A 16,162-nucleotide genomic window follows, 5' to 3' on the forward strand; every position below is an offset into this window, starting at 1 on the left:
CAAGTCAACTAAGAATAAAGTATATTTAGTGAATCCAACATAACATTCTAAAAGGTTTGAATGACAAAATGTTTAGTTAAAAATAAATAACGCACATGAACAATAAATCAATAAGAAAATGCCTTCTTCTTCTCGCCAGCGAACCTGGAAAGGAAATATTTTTTTTTTATAAAAGTTGATCTATAAAACTGGTCTACCCTTGCGGTATTCTGTAATGGGACTAGTTAAACTTTTAGATTAATGAATCGTAATTCTATGAGGTAGGAGAAGTTTACTTTTTAGCAAAGTCCACTCCTGCTTTGATGTTCTTTTTCAATTCGGGGATGGCGGCTTTCAATAATTGTTGCTCATAGTCGCTCAGTTTACCTAATCCTAAGTTCTTCTCGATACCTGAAATAGTAAACCCCATGGATTTAGTCGAACATTTTAAACGGTTGTTTTAGATTAGAGCTTCAAACTGTTTCAATGCCTAAAATACGTACCATTTTTGCCCAAAAGAAGGGGCGTTGAGAAGTACTCAGACTCAGTGACATCAGAAACCACATAAGCAGGTTCGATGACGTTCGATTCTCCTTTCAAACCTCTAAGAAGAGAATTGGCGAAACGAGCTCCCGCATAAGCCATGGAGAGAGTGGCGGAGCCAGCGCCAGCTTTGGCTTTCACCACCTCCAATCAGTTATATTTAGCAGCTTGATTAGAATAAATAAAAAATACTCTTTACCTCGGTTCCAGCTTCTTGAATTCTCGTGGTCAGAGCTTTAAGTTGGTCCTCTGGAAAGCTCACGGATGGAGTAGCCCTGAAATAAAATAACTCATTAATAATCCGAATTATACCGTGTACTCATCTCGGAAAATACCTGGATATTAGAGGAATAATGGTGACTCCAGAATGTCCTCCGATAACAGGGATGCTTACATCCTTGGGATTAAGTCCTTTGCCTTCAGCAATGAAAGTGTTGGCTCTGACGATATCCAGACTGGTCACGCCAAACACCCTTTTGGGGTCGAATTTTCCGGCTTGTTTCAACACTTCACAAGCGATTGGAACGGTGGAATTTACGGGATTTGTGATGATTCCGATCAAGGCTTTTGGGGCAACTTCAGCGGCTGCCTTTGCTAGATCACGCACAATGCCGGCGTTGGTGTTGAACAGATCATCTCTGGTCATACCTAGAATTTTCATTAAAAAAGATAATTGATTAAAAATATTCTCGAATAGAAAAAGTTGTTTAGTCACAAATAATGTAATGGTCTATTGACATTTTCTTATTTACTATTTACCATCGAAAAATCGTCACAATTACAAACAACTGTAACAATCGAAAAGAATATGCACGCTTTGTTGCTATTTCTTAATCATTCGGGTTATTTACAAATAGTTCCTTAATCGCCAAAGAGCGTCATTGAACATTGAAAAACTACATGCGTTCTTAGATAAACTGTTGACGAACCATACAAAATAGTATCATTGAATATTTGGATGTCAGCTTCGACTTACCAGGCTTTCTTGGCACTCCAGCAGGGATGATTATAACATCAGCGTTTCTGAGAGCCTCCAAAAGATTTTCGGGCCCATTGTATCTGAATGTTGATATTGTTATTAATGATTTCACGCGATAGAACCCAAAGCAACTTACCCTTTGACTTTTCCAACAGTTTCAATGTGAGAAAGATCGGCAGCCACTCCAGGGGTGTGCACAATATCGTACAAGGACAACTCAGTGACAAGGGGGTTGACTTTCAGAAGCAAAGAGAGAGGCTGGCCAATTCCGCCGGAGGCACCAGCAACAGCTACTTTGAAGTTGTTCTGAAAATTATTTTATTTTTTATATATTTCAATTGTTCAATGGTTCGATAGCAACACAAGAATTATCAAAAGAGTTCGCATTGCTTCATGTTGGGAGATTTTCCGCACTTTTAGATTGTGGAAACGAAAGAGTTCTTGATAATTCGTAATCACGATTGGCTGGCAGCATAAAATGGGGAAAATGAGTGAGGCAACAAAAGCAGCGGAATCTGTGAAGGCCAAATATAGAATACAGAGCAAGGAAATAAGTATTAAAAAAATATGATGTCCAATTAGGCAGGTTTTTGGGAGTTTATTGATTACTTTTTTGACGATATTAATCGACTAATTGACGGAATGAAATAAAAATTGATATATAAGGAAAATGAATGAGAGAAAGAAAGCAATTGAATATTGGAATACAAGTGGCGACTATGAGAAAGTATGGGAAGTTTTAGGGAAAAATTTCAACCACACTGCTACTGTGATCAATTTTTATCTAGGGGCGTCTACCATTACAATTGCATGAAAAATCCGGGAATCTTGCCCTACTAAGAACCCATTTTTATATAGGTTTTATTAAGAAATTATGCCTTTGCAACGATTCTTCAATAGTGAACATTTGGAAAATTATGGCTATCAGTAAACTGGAAAAATATGGAGCGTTACATAATGCACAGGTAAACACGTATAGAATGTGGGTAGGCAAGTATTTTTCAAGTCATTTGAAAATTCCCCCATTGGCATAAAACGCTACGTAATTCAATAAGCTTTTCGAGTCCACTTTATATAAATGGAGCCCCGCTTAGACGCAAAAACCGATTTAATTTTTTTTCGGTACACGGTAACTTATGCTGAACGCCCAATAAACTCGTTTTTCGCGTATTTGACTCAATATCATCGAGATGTACATAAAGATCGTTAACTTAGGCCCTTTTTGAATTTTTCTGCAGTTGAAAATCGGCGAAAAAAAAATTAAAAGTATATAACATACCTGTTTAGATGTGGAGAAATTCCTGGCGGAAACCAGTGTGGGTCTCACTAATCTCGAAAACATTTTTCTTTTGATTTATCAGCGAATTATTCACCAAGTGCTCAACTGTGACCCCTTGTAGGACAAAAATGTCAGGAAAAGTGACGTTTTTCGGCTTTTTGTTCGGTTACGTTAAAAATCATGTGACGTCTTCAGCGCAAGTTACGCTAACCTCAAACCCATGCGCAAGATGTTGATTGCTAGTTGCCAAGTTTACAAATAGTTCAGAGTTTTCTCGGGTCTAACACTAGCACTGGTGCCTTTTCCGCCAATTCTATTATTCAGTCATCGCATTGTAAATTACTGCGAATAGAAATAAACTAGATACTTAAATAAAATCCCAAAACTAGAAAAACCCAGACTTTCGAAGACAACACTGGCTGCGCAAATAGTGACTGTGTCAACTTCAATAATGACGAAAGGAAGTAGAAGCGTGTTTATGTCATGATACAATGAATACAATATTCATCATAGATAAGACAACTGAAGACAAACTCTTCGTTCATTGTATCATGTGTTTATGTTAAATTGAAAATGGTTGAGTGATGTTTCTGAATTGAACATGTGCAAAATAGCACTGTTTTTATTGATTGGATGAATAACATGAGCTCAGATAGTTCCGATGATGAGAATTTGGACCTTCTCAGAGAAGCCGTCGATCATGAATTCCTAAATGACTCCATGTTCACGGAAAAACCCTGTAAGTGACTAGAAAAACCCTGTAAGAGACTATTTCTCAGCCCTCTGTCCAAATGGGCTTCCAGCCTGAGACTAATGGGTGAAACCTTAAATGTTCCAGTTAATTCTCAAGAAAAAGCCGAGAACAATCCAAAACCACCATCGCTCAGAAAAACCCAAGACGAAGATGAGCAGTTCAATTTGTTCAGAGTGACCCCAGAGTTCCAGCAACACGTAGCCAAGCATTTGTCACAAATTATAGAGGATAAATTGCAAAAACTGACCAAGATTGTTGAAAACAAAGACTCAGTTCCTACACAGAAGAAGCGTAAAGCTGGTGTAAAGTTGTTCAGTAACTCCGACAAAGTTTTGAAAGTTATTAAAGTGAACAACCTGGAAAAGCAGTGCTTACCTAGGGCTAGACCTTTGAATTTGAAGAGAGCATATGAGCCCATTGATGAGTCTGCTTTGAAGGAAGTAGCAGTGAGTTCTGAGGATATCTTGAGTCAAAAAGAGACAAAGTCTTGGTCAAATCGCAGCAAAGCCCCAGTGTATCATTACAAACAGTCCAGTGACGGCCAACTAGTTCTAGTGGAACCCCAATTCCAGTGATAAAACTTAGATAAGCAATTGTAGTTGATAGGATATGGCTAATATGTCGCAGTTCAGGTTGAATGTTCCTAACTTGGGCCCTGATATTATTGGGCCTCCGAGCAACCCTAAGAAAAGACGGAAAAATAATCAATCACAACCCATCCAAGCGCCCCCTAATGTGCAGGATTTGCTACCGCCCACTCCTAGCGGATATGGAGACACGATTGTGGCAAGCAACCCTTTCGATGACTGTCCCAGCTCTGTTAATAGCATGGGCATGAATAGGGGCCCTCAAATGGGGCCCATGGGGGGACCAATGGGTATGCCCCCTAATATGACTTGCGCGATGGGAATGGGAAGACCTCCAATGGGAGCAGGTATAGATTTCTTCTGTCTTTCACCTATTTAAATTTAACTGAAAGCTTCTTGGTGATACTTTTCAATTATTGTTATATAAATTGTACTGGTGGGATCTGTAATGGGAGTTTCTGTTTGTGTATCAAATGTTTGAACCAAATCCTATCACATATTGAAACATCCTGAAGATAAAATTTGATTTTCTAAACTTTTATAATTAATTAAATAATAAACTCGTTTTCCCTGTAAAAAGAACTATTCATTAAAAAAAAAACGTTTGCCGCAAATAATTTCAAAGCGGTCTGCTGGTGAACGGCTCATTCATCCGTAGGGGTCTTGAGAAATTCGGTGGGTTTCGCTGGTCATTGTGCACATTTAATACGTGCACGGAATTTATTTTATTGTGGGTTCGGTTTTTTAGCTTGCAATATTCAGACAATTGCAGTCTCGTCTGTAGCTTTAGAAAGAAACATTATTCGCTTCCTCGAATTTTTTAAGATTGTGCAGCTGCGAAGCATTAAAACGCGCCTCAACTGATGAAGATCTTTCTCAGTTTGATGGAAACAAGCACAAAAAGTAATGAAAGTGCTATTAGAGGTGCAGACAAGAACCTCGTCCTTGTATTAAGTAACAGCTTGACGAAAAGCTACAGTTTTATCAACCTTTTTTCCTAGAAAACTTTCCTTTAACATCCACCACATTTGAAACGAAATTCTCAAGGGGATTTCCGACACATTCAGAAACAATCAAACAGGTTCATTACGGAAAATTCTTGTTAGTTAACACATTAGAGATGCGTAAAGCTTCAGTGTTTAACGCTTGTGAGCTATTCCTGTTAATGCAACTTCTAATGTAGTTCGCATAGTTCGTTTTCCGGGCATGGGTCCGATGGGTTCTCCTATGATGCACAGCCCAAACGCTATGGGCAATCCTATGATGTCGGGAGGGCCCCGAATGGGCGGTCACATGGGACCAGGACCAGGCCCTCATGGCGGTCCCCATATGCTGAATAGTCCTAACGGGCATGGACCAGGGGGGCCCATGCATCCTGGCATGACAGGTAATAAAATAAGGCAAAGGTTGCAATAACATTTTATTTTCAATATTAACTGCTATCAGACATTTAACAAAACATATTTCCATATGTGTCGCGTTTTTGCGATTAATACACCTTTTATCTTCACTAATTGCACACATACCGGCAATTAGCGTTGCCTAAGTGTAAATTAAATAGAAGCAACGCGCAACATTAACAAAATGTATCAGCTAGTGAGTTTTTTTGAGGCTGGACTAGAATTTTTCCTGACCTTTCACCAAAATAGAGGCGCGCCCCTTCAGAGGAGGTTTCCTCAAACTCTTACATTCTACAGCAGGCAGCAGAAAAATTGACCTCTACTCAAAAAATTCCATGCAATGACTGCAAAAGTGTAATTATTTTGGTAATATTGCAGGTCCTCCAATGCATAGTCCCATAGGTGGCATGGGGTCGATGCAAGGTCCAATGGGTCCAGGTTGCGGCCCGATGGGCGGCCCAATGGGAGGAGGACCTATGAACGGGCCAATGAATGGAGGTGGCCCCAATAATCAAATGAATGGCCCCATGAATGGTCCAATTAACGGTCCCATGAGCGGCCCCATGAATAATCCGATGAATGGGCCTATGAACGGACCGGGGCCGATGGGGGGACCGCACGGGCCCGGGGGGCCGCACGGAGGGCCTGGAGGCGGCATGGGACATATGAATGGGCCTAATGGGCCGATAGGTATATATTTTGTGTTTGCTTAGGGTTTGTTGATTTTAATTGTTAACATTTTACATGTTAATTATTAGTTGTTAATTGCATGTTAAAGGCATGAGTTGTGTTGTTCCTTAATTTAATCAAACACCTCGGTCCGCATTCCTACTTAATTAAATCTGATAACATCTAGATATTGTGAAGTAAATCTATTAAAACCGCATTCAATTGAGAGAGTAATTAGCATTTTTTCTGCCTTTAATAAAGCACATTAATTTGCAAATAAATATTTGTTTAGTTCAAAGATAAAATGCTGAAAGACAATTTAGTTTTAATGTATTAATACTGACGAGTGTTGTTTTTATTAATGAAAAGTAATGGCCTTTTAAATAACATAAATTTGTTTAGTGACAAGGTTGAAAGCTTTTTAATTTTGTTCTAATTTGCGTAGACGGTTTAGTAGTCAATTCTCCGTAAAAGGCCGCCAGTTATTTGTGCAATTAATTGGTAAAGGGAGTTCATACGAAACATAGTTATTGATTTGTAACAGCTAATTGCTTAAGTACTTTTTATCTAGGTTCTCAACATAGGTATCAGTTTTCGGAACTGAATTTGCACTCATTTTGTTCAGGTCCTCCAATGAACAACAATAATTTTATGATGTCCCCTATGAACGCCATGTATTCCAAACCGATGCCAGTCAGTGCCGGAAAAGTGTATCCTGCCGATCAGCCCATGGTTTTTAACTCCCAAAATCCGAATGCGCCACCGATATATCCATGTGGAATATGCCATAAAGAGGTAAGTCTTTTAGAGCTTACAAAGTAAGACTACAGTAATGTATGGATAGTTTCTATAATTCAAGCGACACAATTGCAGTCCGGAGCATTTGATGGCGTTACTTTGCAATTTCAAATATGTACGCTGTGAGTACGTACCTATTTACTTTAAACTATGGCCTAGAAACGAAAGCGCACCGCAAATTAATCCTTGTTCAAAAGCGTTAAATTTTTGTTGGCTGGAGTCTGCATGTTGTTCATACACTTCCAGGCATGATGGTAATTTTTCAAATAGTGTTTCAACACACAAGCGTTGATTCATACGGTTCACCCAAATATCAGGGTTTCGCGACAAGATGAAAATTTTGCACAATTTTTTGAAATGTGTACCTTAAAGTTGCAAACCGTGAATTAACTGAATTCCGGAAGAAAATTTCCGCAAAATAGGTGAATCATGAATGAAGAAGTTTTGAAGCTTCTGAGTGATTTACGAGAAAAAACCCTTCTGGAGTTGAGTGAATCCGCCTGATGGTAGATACACCAGAGGTGGACAAATGAACAAAAGGCGATGAAGAGGAATTTGGGATTAAAATTATTAGAAACTGATAAGATTATTGCGAAAAATCAGCCCGATGATAAAGACGAACTTATTCAGGAAATGCCCAGTACGAGACCAGTTGGCGATGGTCTCATTTAATGTATATTAAGTTGGGCGTAATAAAACGAGCTGCCACTGCATGGCAATTTTGAAGAAGGCTGATGGACGCACCGAAAAATATCTTCAACAAACTATTAATTTTGTTCTTTCATTTGGAGTTAAGAGGTATTTGTGCACGTGTACTCTTAAGAAAGATACATACTCATTTACAGTCCGAATTGGTTCTGCCAGCTTTCTCCTCCGATTATCCATACATTACTGTAATTCAACGCCAGTCGATTTTAATTTCGTGCTTAGCAACTGAAAAGCGCGCATAATTTTCGTCTTCGAAATCAAGAAACATTTAAAAGCTAGTTTTGCGAGCGTTTCGAGCGTTTTAGACCCACTTTTATGTACTTTGCGATCATTAGGTTCATGACAACGATCAAGCAATCCTTTGCGAAAGTGGCTGCAATTTTTGGTTCCATCGAGGCTGTACTGGATTAACTGAACATGCGTTCCAACTGCTTACCGCGGAAGTCTACGCGGAATGGGTGTGTGATAAGTGCCTGGCTACCAAAAATATACCCTTGGTAAAGTTTAAGCCTTAGTATCCTATTTTCGTGCGGAGCGTATAGGATATAAACAATTCGGTCCATTTGGAAATGTGAAGCGAACATGTTTCAAAGCGGAATCTAATCTAATCCTGGCCAGTTGCGTTATGAAGCTTCAACAAAGATTGAAGAAGAAGAAACAAACTTGAATGTGTACCTCTATAATTATTGTAAAAGATAAGCAATAGTGATCTGAAGTTTATACAGCGAACGTGCTCATTTAGATGCGGGTTGCTGCGTTCGTATATACAATATTTATTGTAGTTAATATGCAAAGTTTTTTTTTAACTCGGTTTATATAAAGTTAAAGATGTTATGAAATCAAACTTTCCAATGAAACAAGTTTCGAATGGCTTTGTACTATTTTTCATAGTAGCTTCTGTTTTATAACCAGTCTTCTTCCAGTCAAATAACGAAAGTTAAATATTTGTCAATTTTTTTGTATATGACTACTTTGAAAGCGTCTAAATTAAAAGTATTTTAAAATAGAGTCGAAAATATAACATCTAATTGTATAAACCGTGGTTTAAAAATCCTACCTACTATCGGCAGATAGTTTTGTTGCCATTATTACTAATTATAATAAGTATCCAAAATACCCATCTAGACTTAAGATTTGAAAATCACTCGAACTAGATAGTTTGTTAATTGGTTCGGGTAATAATTTCCTTCGGACTACAACAGTCAATTATGTAGATGTTGGAAGCATGTGAAAATCGTTATTATTCTGAACAGAGACAGGAATTACATAATTTAACTCCTGTATATGATTCAAATGCTTTCCACGCTCAGCTCTTTAGCTTTAAAAACCACTTTTCGTTCTACCCTTTTATGTACCTTTAATATTTTTTAAGGCAGCATTTTGTTTTCAATACTTTAACTTGTAGTCCAATTTTCTTCCAGTCCTCTAAGAAAAACATTTTTCAGGCTGTTTTCAACAAAATTATAATTTTGTTTTACACAAATGTGTTTTTCCGTGCAAGACACTTAATGCAATAAAAGGTAATTTACTCCTTGAGTAGTAGACTTACTAGTTATTAATTGAGCAGCTTATTTTTATGAATATTTTACTCTAATTTTTTACTACTAATCAGGCAGAGGGATTTTTGCTTAATAAAATCGATTAGGTAGGTATCAGCCATGAAACGGCATAAAACGTCCGGACTATAAAAACTACTTAATTGTTTTAACTTAAAACTGTTTGCTTCGTTTGCAGAATCGACATCTTATTTTGCCTATCTGGGACCAATATTTTAATTTTATCAGCCCTAATTTATTCAACTGCGTTTTCGTATCTAACTAAATTTTCTCTCTATTGTGTGAATGTTTTTTTAAGTTCCAGTTTCTTGACCGATATGCCTGATGGTTGATTTTCTTGGGAAGACCGCCTTGCCCAGACCGGTTTCCCAAGAAAATCAACCATCTTGCAGTGAATGTTTTTTTGTTAATTAACTTGTATATAGCAATATTAATATGTATATGTATAAGTCTTTAAATTATATGCTACAGTCTGTATATAATTATATAATAAGGTATCCTTGAGCTATAGAATAATCATAGAACGTATTTATAAATAACTCAACATATATTAGAAGCTATAAAGGCTTTCATGGCCTTTCACCGAAAATTTTTCAACAAAATACATATATTATGATCTTTTGGCCTCATATTTGTAGCAAATGCGATTGTATAACATTTTGTATAAAGTAGGGTATGATTTAAAATGAATAACCTGAGTTATATTTTTGTTTTTTTTTACCATAATGACACTTTCCTATAATTATTCTTGATGCAAAGGTCAGCCAGACTAAAAGTTTGACTAAAAATATGAGGGACTTGGTTTTGTATACTTACAGAAAACAGTGAAATTTGGAACGCAGAATTTCTGTGATTTAACCCTGTTGATATTTTTTTTGTTCACACTGATTTGTATTGTGAGGTTTGTGTAAAAAGCGCATTCCTGAAGTAATTTTAAACAAACACATTTTCCGAGCACATTTCGTTCCTTCTCGTGTGATCCCGTCGAATTAGTCTTTTGTGTATCGGTAGATGCGATCGGAAAGTTACGTAATAAATTGGAAAATCTCAATTTGTTTCAATGATCTTAGGAAAAGTTAGTGATTTTCTGAAAATGCGGGTCTTTCTTCACCATTTTGTCGTATTTTCCATCCCGGTAGTGCAGTTTTACACAAAAAAAAACTATTTTCAATTTGGGAATTTTCTGACGTTGATTGTCAATCGAATGTCGACATGTTGAGGTTCTCGGTATACACTCAGGTCCGGATTCTATTTCTTGAACGTGCACTTAGAGACTAAACACATTTCAAAATTTCTTCGGGTTTTTGAATTTGATTCCAAACCACATGCAGGAGTATTTATCGGTAAGTAACAATTGCTGAAAAATAAACGCCCGCTTTACTTGCTAGTTTTCCATCTAGAAATCATACAGACTAGAAGATATCCGATGGAAAATGAGTAAACAGTTGGTTGTTTCAGGCGCTTACAGAAGAAACTGAAATTAAAAACACGTCATTTATTGTCTTTATTTATCAATTAAAATACGTTTCGGTGTATTTTTCCACCATCATCAGTTTTTACGTGTAGCGTTGTTGCTGCTTTAAGCCTTGGCATACATTTGAAATGTATGCCAAGGCTCACTGGTCATTGTGCGGATTTTATTGCTCGCTTGTTAAAATAGAATAATTAGCGCGTTTCTGTAATAATTTTACCCAAAAAATCACTTAAATCCATATTGAACCACATAGTTATTGCGTTTAAAGAAGCTTGTGCGATTCTGTCGAATTAGTTTAGTGTGTATCGATAGATAGATAGAAAATAATGCGCGTGGAGTGCTCCCAAAAAATGAAAAAATCTCAATTTGTATTAGTTTTCTTGCTTGAAGTTAGTGATTTTCTGAAAATGTGGCTTTTTCTTCACTGTTTTGTGGTATTTTCCATCCCATTCGGGCATTTTTAGTCAAAAATGCTATTTTCATTTTTGGAATTTTCTGACGTTTATTGTCAATCGACAGCTTACATATTGCTATGCGCCGAGTGCAGACAGGGCCGGACTTAATAAACATTGCAAGCTCGTTGAGACTCCCAAGACATTTTGGAGATTTTTTCAGTATTTTGAATTCGACACCCAAATAATTCTAGAAGTATACACCGGTAGGTAACAAAGACCACATAACGTGAAAAATACACTTTATGTCTACTTGCAAGTATCATATGGTAAAGTTGCAGGTTATTTAACCCTGAAACTTCAAAGAAAAGTTATACACATAGATGAAGACAATGGTTATACATTATCCAAAATTACATATATTCCATTGTATTTTTTAAAATAAAATCAAAGACCTTGTTGCTGTTGCCAGATTGATCAATGAACCTAATAGAATAGATTAACACACATAACCAAACTTAATTAAGATTAACATAACCTTCATATTTTTGAATGTTTTCGAAGTTAGACTTTATTTTCTGTAATTCTTATTTTATTATCTTATTATGAGTGGCGGCTTAATTCCCAGTAAAAGCACGGTTTACGTGTCTAATTTGCCTTTCGATTTGAAGAATAATGATTTACACAAAGTGTTTGAAAAACATGGAAAAATAGTCAAGTATGGTTCAGGTGTAGTTGATTTATATCTATTGCTGATATGTACATTTATTATTTACCAATATTACCCAGCAAAGAGCCTCTTTCGATCGTACGCACTCAAATTTCAAGTCGCTAATGGCATAAGTTTGAAGGAAATATATAAATTCAAGAGTTAAGCTTAATACCGCAATAGGACTATTTACTATTACTATTCAGCATTTGCTTCCTCTTCATTTAACGTACTTTATCAAAATTTCTTTAGCATTTTCCAACGTCCCCTTGCAGAGATACAGACTCTTAGAAAACCGTAAATTATTTGTTGAATAAGTATAATACAATATAAACCTTTTTACATGAATGTCCAGGCCTTGTTCAGGACGCAACAATCTTTATTTTGTAGATCCATATAATAAAGATAGCGTTTTCTCAAAAACTCTTGATTTTATCAATATTGATAAGCAGTACTTTCTTGTAAAGGTTCCACGTATTTAAAAACATTCTTTTTGTACCGCTTTGATACAGGTGATAAAAATATTGACTTTATTGTGCTGAAGCCAGTCAGTATCAGAAATTTGGTTCCATATGTTCATTTTGTTCAAACTTGTCTGCTGTTAATCATCAATAAATTCTAATGATTTTTTTAGAGGGTTCGATATATCTGTAAGCTAAAGCGACGTTTTTATAATTTTCAGAGTATCAGTCGTTAAGGATCGTCAATCGCGAAAAAGCAAAGGTGTGGCCTTTATTTTGTTCTTGAAGCCTGAAGAAGCTCAGGCATGTGTGCAGGAAACCAATTTGAAAGAGGTAATTTACTCAGATTATTTTTAGAAAGAGAGCGTAAGTTATCTAATACTTTTTTCGTCCTAGATGTTTGGCAGAACATTAAAGGCGAGCATAGCGAAAGATAACGGCCGATCAACCGAGTTTATTAGACGAAGGGTAAGGCTGGCTTATATTAACATTGTAAATTCCCGCTCTGATGGGTAATACATTTTCGTGCAGGAATATCCCGATAAAACGCGTTGTTATGAATGTGGCGAATTCGGTCATTTGAGTTACAAATGTTCGAAAAACTTATTGGGAGAACGAGAACCACCTGCGAAGAAAGTGCGCATTCGAAAGAAGAAAACTAGTCAGTCACTAACAGAGGTACAATCACATTGATATCAATACCAAACTATCAATAATTGTATGTTTTTTTCACTAGGAGGAAAAGCAATTTTTCGATAGTTCTGAGGAAGAGTCTCATTCAGTACCTCTTGACGAGGAAACTCTGAGTGCTGCAATCAAAACTGAGGTAATTTTTTTGGACCTATAGTTTCATATGAATGTTAACGTCGATCAATTCCAGCAAGAGAAACACGATATCGAAGAATACCGCTATAAAGTGGCTTTAGGCGCTTATGATCCCGGCGAGGCAGGCTCCAGTAAGAAGAGAATAAAGAAAAGCTCATACTTTAGTGATGAGGAGGAAAGTGATTGAGCGTCTGCACCCGAAGCTGGTAAGTTAATTATTTTATTTGGGTGATTTGGTGATGGGCCAATTGGCCCTAAACTTAGCTCAGTTTAGTTGGAAGCGCCGCTCGAAAACAGAGGAAAAGTTATATATAAAATTTTATTTAACTTACAAAATCTTTTACAAAAATAATTCGCAACAATTCGACTTTAAATGTTTACACTATAGTACATATCACAATCTTATTATTGGTCCCTAATTAACTAACGTTTGAGTGTCTAAAAAATCAGTTTTCTTATTTTATTCTTCTCGATCTTATTTTTCAAATCCTGTTTCACGTTTACCGACAAGTATCGCCCTATTTCCAGCGTCTTTTCTGGCGCATTGGAATAGGTATGGTCGGTTTTTGAATTGAACACTGGTTCAATTTTTATGGCTTTCTGTCTGCTTGGATCCAAGAATTTCCGCACGGTTACGTTGGAGAACATTGACTCTTCTTGACTTTTCTTTTTGATCTGCAACTGCTCCTCGTGGCTGTGGTTCTTCACATGTTTTCTTAGACTACTGGGGTCCGTGTATTTTTTTAAGCAACCCATCACTTGGCAAGCGTAGGGTTTCTATGTGGAGAATGTCCAAGAATTAGAGACATTTTTGAGAACATTCCAACTAAAGTACTCACGGTATCAAAGTGGGTTCTTTGATGTTTGGCCCGATCGGAACTGTTGGAAAAACACTTTGAACATCCAGTAAACTGGCATAAATAAGGCCTTTCTCCGGTGTGGCTCCGCTGGTGGATTTTCAGATTTTCCAGTCTGGAAAACGCCTTATTGCATCCTTTGAACTGCAACAGAAAGCAAACGGTTAAATTGGCGTCGTTTTCGAGATATAAACCAATCGTCAACTAAAACATTAACATATGAAAGGAAAATAAACGTGTTGGCTTTTTATAGGAGTCATAACCCGACTCTAAAGCTCACTGACTTTCTAGTTGAGGCAGGTGGTTCTGCGAGAACTATACCACTATTAGATGCACATATTCCAATGGCGTTCCAGATTACACACTGTTTATTTTACTGCAATTGCCTTGATTAAATGTTTAGTCGAAACGGTAATTAATATTAACATTTACATGTATGTGCAAGGCACGCTGGAGATATGGGTAAACAAGCTTGCGTGTTGAGTTATTGTGTAGCCTAGAACCCCAATTGGTGTTTTAGAAGAACGGGAATGTTTTATTTAATTTAGTTAGTGTTCAATTTATGTGTGAAGCAAGGGTAATTTAATTTGAGTTTAGTATTTATTTCTTGCCAGGAAAGGAGCTACGTTTATCAACCAGTCAACGTGTTTTGATGAATAATTAGGTCGTATGAGATTTGAGCAAACACATTAAACCGATGTATGATACATTTTGGTTTATTTATAAATCATCAGACCCATTCACCTAGAAGAGCGATTGTACCATTTTTATGATAAGGCAGTGGCTTAAAATGTCTCTTTTATTAACGATTAATGGTTCAGCGAAAGCTATTGGACATATTAACTTTTAATAATATTTTTTTTGTGTTTATGTGACTATTTGTTTTGCGAGTTTTATGTTTCTTAGATGTACAATTAATATTTCAATTGCAAATTTTGATTTCTTGATTGTTATTTAAAATATATATTTTTTATATTTTGTCGTGTTTTTTGCTTTTTTCCAATTGAATCTGATGATGATAGAAAACTTGAATTTTGCTTTGATGACCCAAGCTAAAAAATCTGAAAGTTGAGACGAAAAACTGACAAATAGTTTTTTGTTTAGAATCGGGAGTCGAGGAAGGCTTTTGAATATTTATATATTTTCGAATAAATATTTTATTTGGGGCTAAAAACGATTCAAAACGTATCGATTTCCCGGCGTCACTACTTATGCGACTAATTTTTGGCAAAATAAGGGCCCAATGTAAAGCAAACTAGCATATTTTCTGAAACTTGGAAAAAACCAACAATCGATAGTAAACGACAGTGTTTAGTTTTATGTGTGTTTTTAGTGTTTAGTTATATACAACCTCCGACACTGTTCACACACAATCTATTCTACAATTACATTTCCAACGAATGTATTTTACATTTCGACCACATGTTAACAGTTCGAGTCGGAACATGTACATGTGGTTTCATCACTTTATAATGTCCCGTTATGACCACAAATGGAAACACGAATTTGATACTTTTGGCAACTGGGATACAGACGATTTAATTCCAAAGTTGAAAAACACGGAAGTTGTCAACACAAAACGTGTTGGGGTTTTAGGTATCGACTCTCGTTTCAATTAAACTGTTTTGAGAATGGAAGCGAGCATGAACTAAGCTCATTAATCATGCTACTGTAGTAGAAGTTTATTAACTATTTAGTTTAAATTTTATTACTATATTTATTTTTTTAAATTCGGTTTGGATGATAATTCAGGTGACAAAAAATCAATCTGTTACTGCCAACATTTATTTGTTTAATTAAGTTAAAGAGGGCATGACCCGTTAACCCAAAACGCACTTGCCTGGTAAACTCGATGCAGTCTGTTATTCTAATAGGTGTGAAATGACAAACAGTGTTTGATAAACTATGGATATTGAGTCTAGCAAGAGTGTTATTGTGTTTATTTAATAAGGAGATGTTCTGCATGTTAAACACTGATCGGATTTGTTTGCGTTACACGCATTTGCTTGGTGTGATGCATGGTTGCACTTGAATTCGGAAAAGGGCAGGAAAAACGGTTAAAATTTTACTTACTGGACATTTGTTCGGTTTTTCACCGCTGTGCACTCTCATGTGGATCAGTAGCTTGTATCTGGCGTTAAATGGCTTGGTTTTCCTAGGACAATGCTCCCAATAGCACGTGAATTCATCCC

At 36.5% G+C, this 16,162-nt stretch overlaps 5 protein-coding genes across 8 annotated transcripts; 3 read left to right on the forward strand and 2 right to left on the reverse strand.

Moving 5' to 3' along the window:
• Positions 1 to 4: 4 nt before the first annotated feature.
• LOC109546794 (malate dehydrogenase, mitochondrial) lies at positions 5 to 2,959 on the reverse strand. The gene is made up of 7 exons (XM_019917912.1): positions 2,781 to 2,959; positions 1,638 to 1,807; positions 1,499 to 1,581; positions 858 to 1,170; positions 722 to 797; positions 483 to 666; positions 5 to 390 (listed from the first exon to the last, which is right to left on the reverse strand). The coding sequence occupies exons 1-7, from the start codon at positions 2,841 to 2,843 to the stop codon at positions 272 to 274; spliced, it is 1,008 nt and encodes a 335-aa protein (XP_019773471.1). The 5' UTR covers positions 2,844 to 2,959; the 3' UTR covers positions 5 to 271.
• Positions 2,960 to 3,050: 91 nt separating this feature from the next.
• LOC109546795 (protein CUSTOS) lies at positions 3,051 to 4,239 on the forward strand. Its single transcript, XM_019917913.2, has 2 exons — positions 3,051 to 3,519; positions 3,619 to 4,239. Exons 1-2 carry the CDS (start codon positions 3,414 to 3,416, stop codon positions 4,107 to 4,109), a joined length of 597 nt encoding a protein of 198 aa, XP_019773472.1. The 5' UTR covers positions 3,051 to 3,413; the 3' UTR covers positions 4,110 to 4,239.
• Positions 4,144 to 9,956, forward strand: LOC109546793 (protein pygopus). 3 transcript variants are annotated; one of them, XM_019917909.2, is made up of 5 exons: positions 4,144 to 4,468; positions 5,305 to 5,508; positions 5,900 to 6,211; positions 6,762 to 6,985; positions 8,032 to 9,956. In XM_019917909.2, exons 1-5 carry the CDS (start codon positions 4,144 to 4,146, stop codon positions 8,209 to 8,211), a joined length of 1,245 nt encoding a protein of 414 aa, XP_019773468.1. In that variant the 3' UTR covers positions 8,212 to 9,956. The 3 variants fall into 3 exon arrangements, with proteins under 3 accessions (XP_019773468.1, XP_019773470.1, XP_019773469.1); XM_019917911.2 differs by having other exon boundaries at positions 6,816 to 6,985; XM_019917910.2 differs by having other exon boundaries at positions 5,314 to 5,508.
• Positions 9,957 to 11,645: 1,689 nt separating this feature from the next.
• Positions 11,646 to 14,907, forward strand: LOC109546779 (zinc finger CCHC-type and RNA-binding motif-containing protein 1). Of its 2 annotated transcripts, none has more exons than XM_048665795.1 (7): positions 11,646 to 11,836; positions 12,510 to 12,621; positions 12,685 to 12,756; positions 12,820 to 12,966; positions 13,025 to 13,114; positions 13,169 to 13,319; positions 14,568 to 14,907. In XM_048665795.1, the coding sequence occupies exons 1-6, from the start codon at positions 11,724 to 11,726 to the stop codon at positions 13,298 to 13,300; spliced, it is 666 nt and encodes a 221-aa protein (XP_048521752.1). In that variant the 5' UTR covers positions 11,646 to 11,723; the 3' UTR covers positions 13,301 to 13,319; positions 14,568 to 14,907. The 2 variants fall into 2 exon arrangements, with proteins under 2 accessions (XP_048521752.1, XP_019773449.2); XM_019917890.2 differs by having other exon boundaries at positions 14,585 to 14,907.
• LOC109546774 (zinc finger protein GLIS1) lies at positions 13,474 to 16,156 on the reverse strand. Its single transcript, XM_048665796.1, has 3 exons — positions 16,044 to 16,156; positions 13,953 to 14,114; positions 13,474 to 13,890 (listed from the first exon to the last, which is right to left on the reverse strand). The coding sequence occupies exons 1-3, from the start codon at positions 16,080 to 16,082 to the stop codon at positions 13,552 to 13,554; spliced, it is 540 nt and encodes a 179-aa protein (XP_048521753.1). The 5' UTR covers positions 16,083 to 16,156; the 3' UTR covers positions 13,474 to 13,551.
• Between the last annotated feature and the right edge of the window lie 6 nt (positions 16,157 to 16,162).

Source organism: Dendroctonus ponderosae, unplaced genomic scaffold (genome assembly GCF_020466585.1).
Source record: "Dendroctonus ponderosae isolate FM_Combo_2020 unplaced genomic scaffold, Dpon_F_20191213v2 Dpon_F_20191213_4, whole genome shotgun sequence".
In the NCBI taxonomy this organism is placed as follows: domain Eukaryota; kingdom Metazoa; phylum Arthropoda; class Insecta; order Coleoptera; family Curculionidae; genus Dendroctonus; species Dendroctonus ponderosae.

Coding starts and splice junctions, on each gene's coding strand:
- LOC109546794 (XM_019917912.1), bottom strand. CDS start 2,843: ATGTTTTCGAGATTAGTGAGACCCACACTGGTTTCCGCCAGGAATTTC. Junction 1,582..1,637: donor ACTGTTGGAAAAGTCAAAGG/GTAAGTTGCTTT, acceptor ATCAACATTCAG/ATACAATGGGCCCGAAAATC. Junction 667..721: donor TTCAAGAAGCTGGAACCGAG/GTAAAGAGTATT, acceptor AACTGATTGGAG/GTGGTGAAAGCCAAAGCTGG.
- LOC109546795 (XM_019917913.2), top strand. CDS start 3,414: ATGAATAACATGAGCTCAGATAGTTCCGATGATGAGAATTTGGACCTT. Junction 3,520..3,618: donor CATGTTCACGGAAAAACCCT/GTAAGTGACTAG, acceptor TAAATGTTCCAG/TTAATTCTCAAGAAAAAGCC.
- LOC109546793 (XM_019917909.2), top strand. CDS start 4,144: ATGGCTAATATGTCGCAGTTCAGGTTGAATGTTCCTAACTTGGGCCCT. Junction 5,509..5,899: donor CATGCATCCTGGCATGACAG/GTAATAAAATAA, acceptor GTAATATTGCAG/GTCCTCCAATGCATAGTCCC. Junction 6,212..6,761: donor TGGGCCTAATGGGCCGATAG/GTATATATTTTG, acceptor CTTTTTATCTAG/GTTCTCAACATAGGTATCAG.
- LOC109546779 (XM_048665795.1), top strand. CDS start 11,724: ATGAGTGGCGGCTTAATTCCCAGTAAAAGCACGGTTTACGTGTCTAAT. Junction 12,967..13,024: donor CTAGTCAGTCACTAACAGAG/GTACAATCACAT, acceptor TTTTTTCACTAG/GAGGAAAAGCAATTTTTCGA. Junction 13,115..13,168: donor GTGCTGCAATCAAAACTGAG/GTAATTTTTTTG, acceptor GATCAATTCCAG/CAAGAGAAACACGATATCGA.
- LOC109546774 (XM_048665796.1), bottom strand. CDS start 16,082: ATGAGAGTGCACAGCGGTGAAAAACCGAACAAATGTCCA. Junction 14,115..16,043: donor AAAAACCGAACAAATGTCCA/GTAAGTAAAATT, acceptor TTTCTGTTGCAG/TTCAAAGGATGCAATAAGGC. Junction 13,891..13,952: donor AAAGAACCCACTTTGATACC/GTGAGTACTTTA, acceptor TTCTCCACATAG/AAACCCTACGCTTGCCAAGT.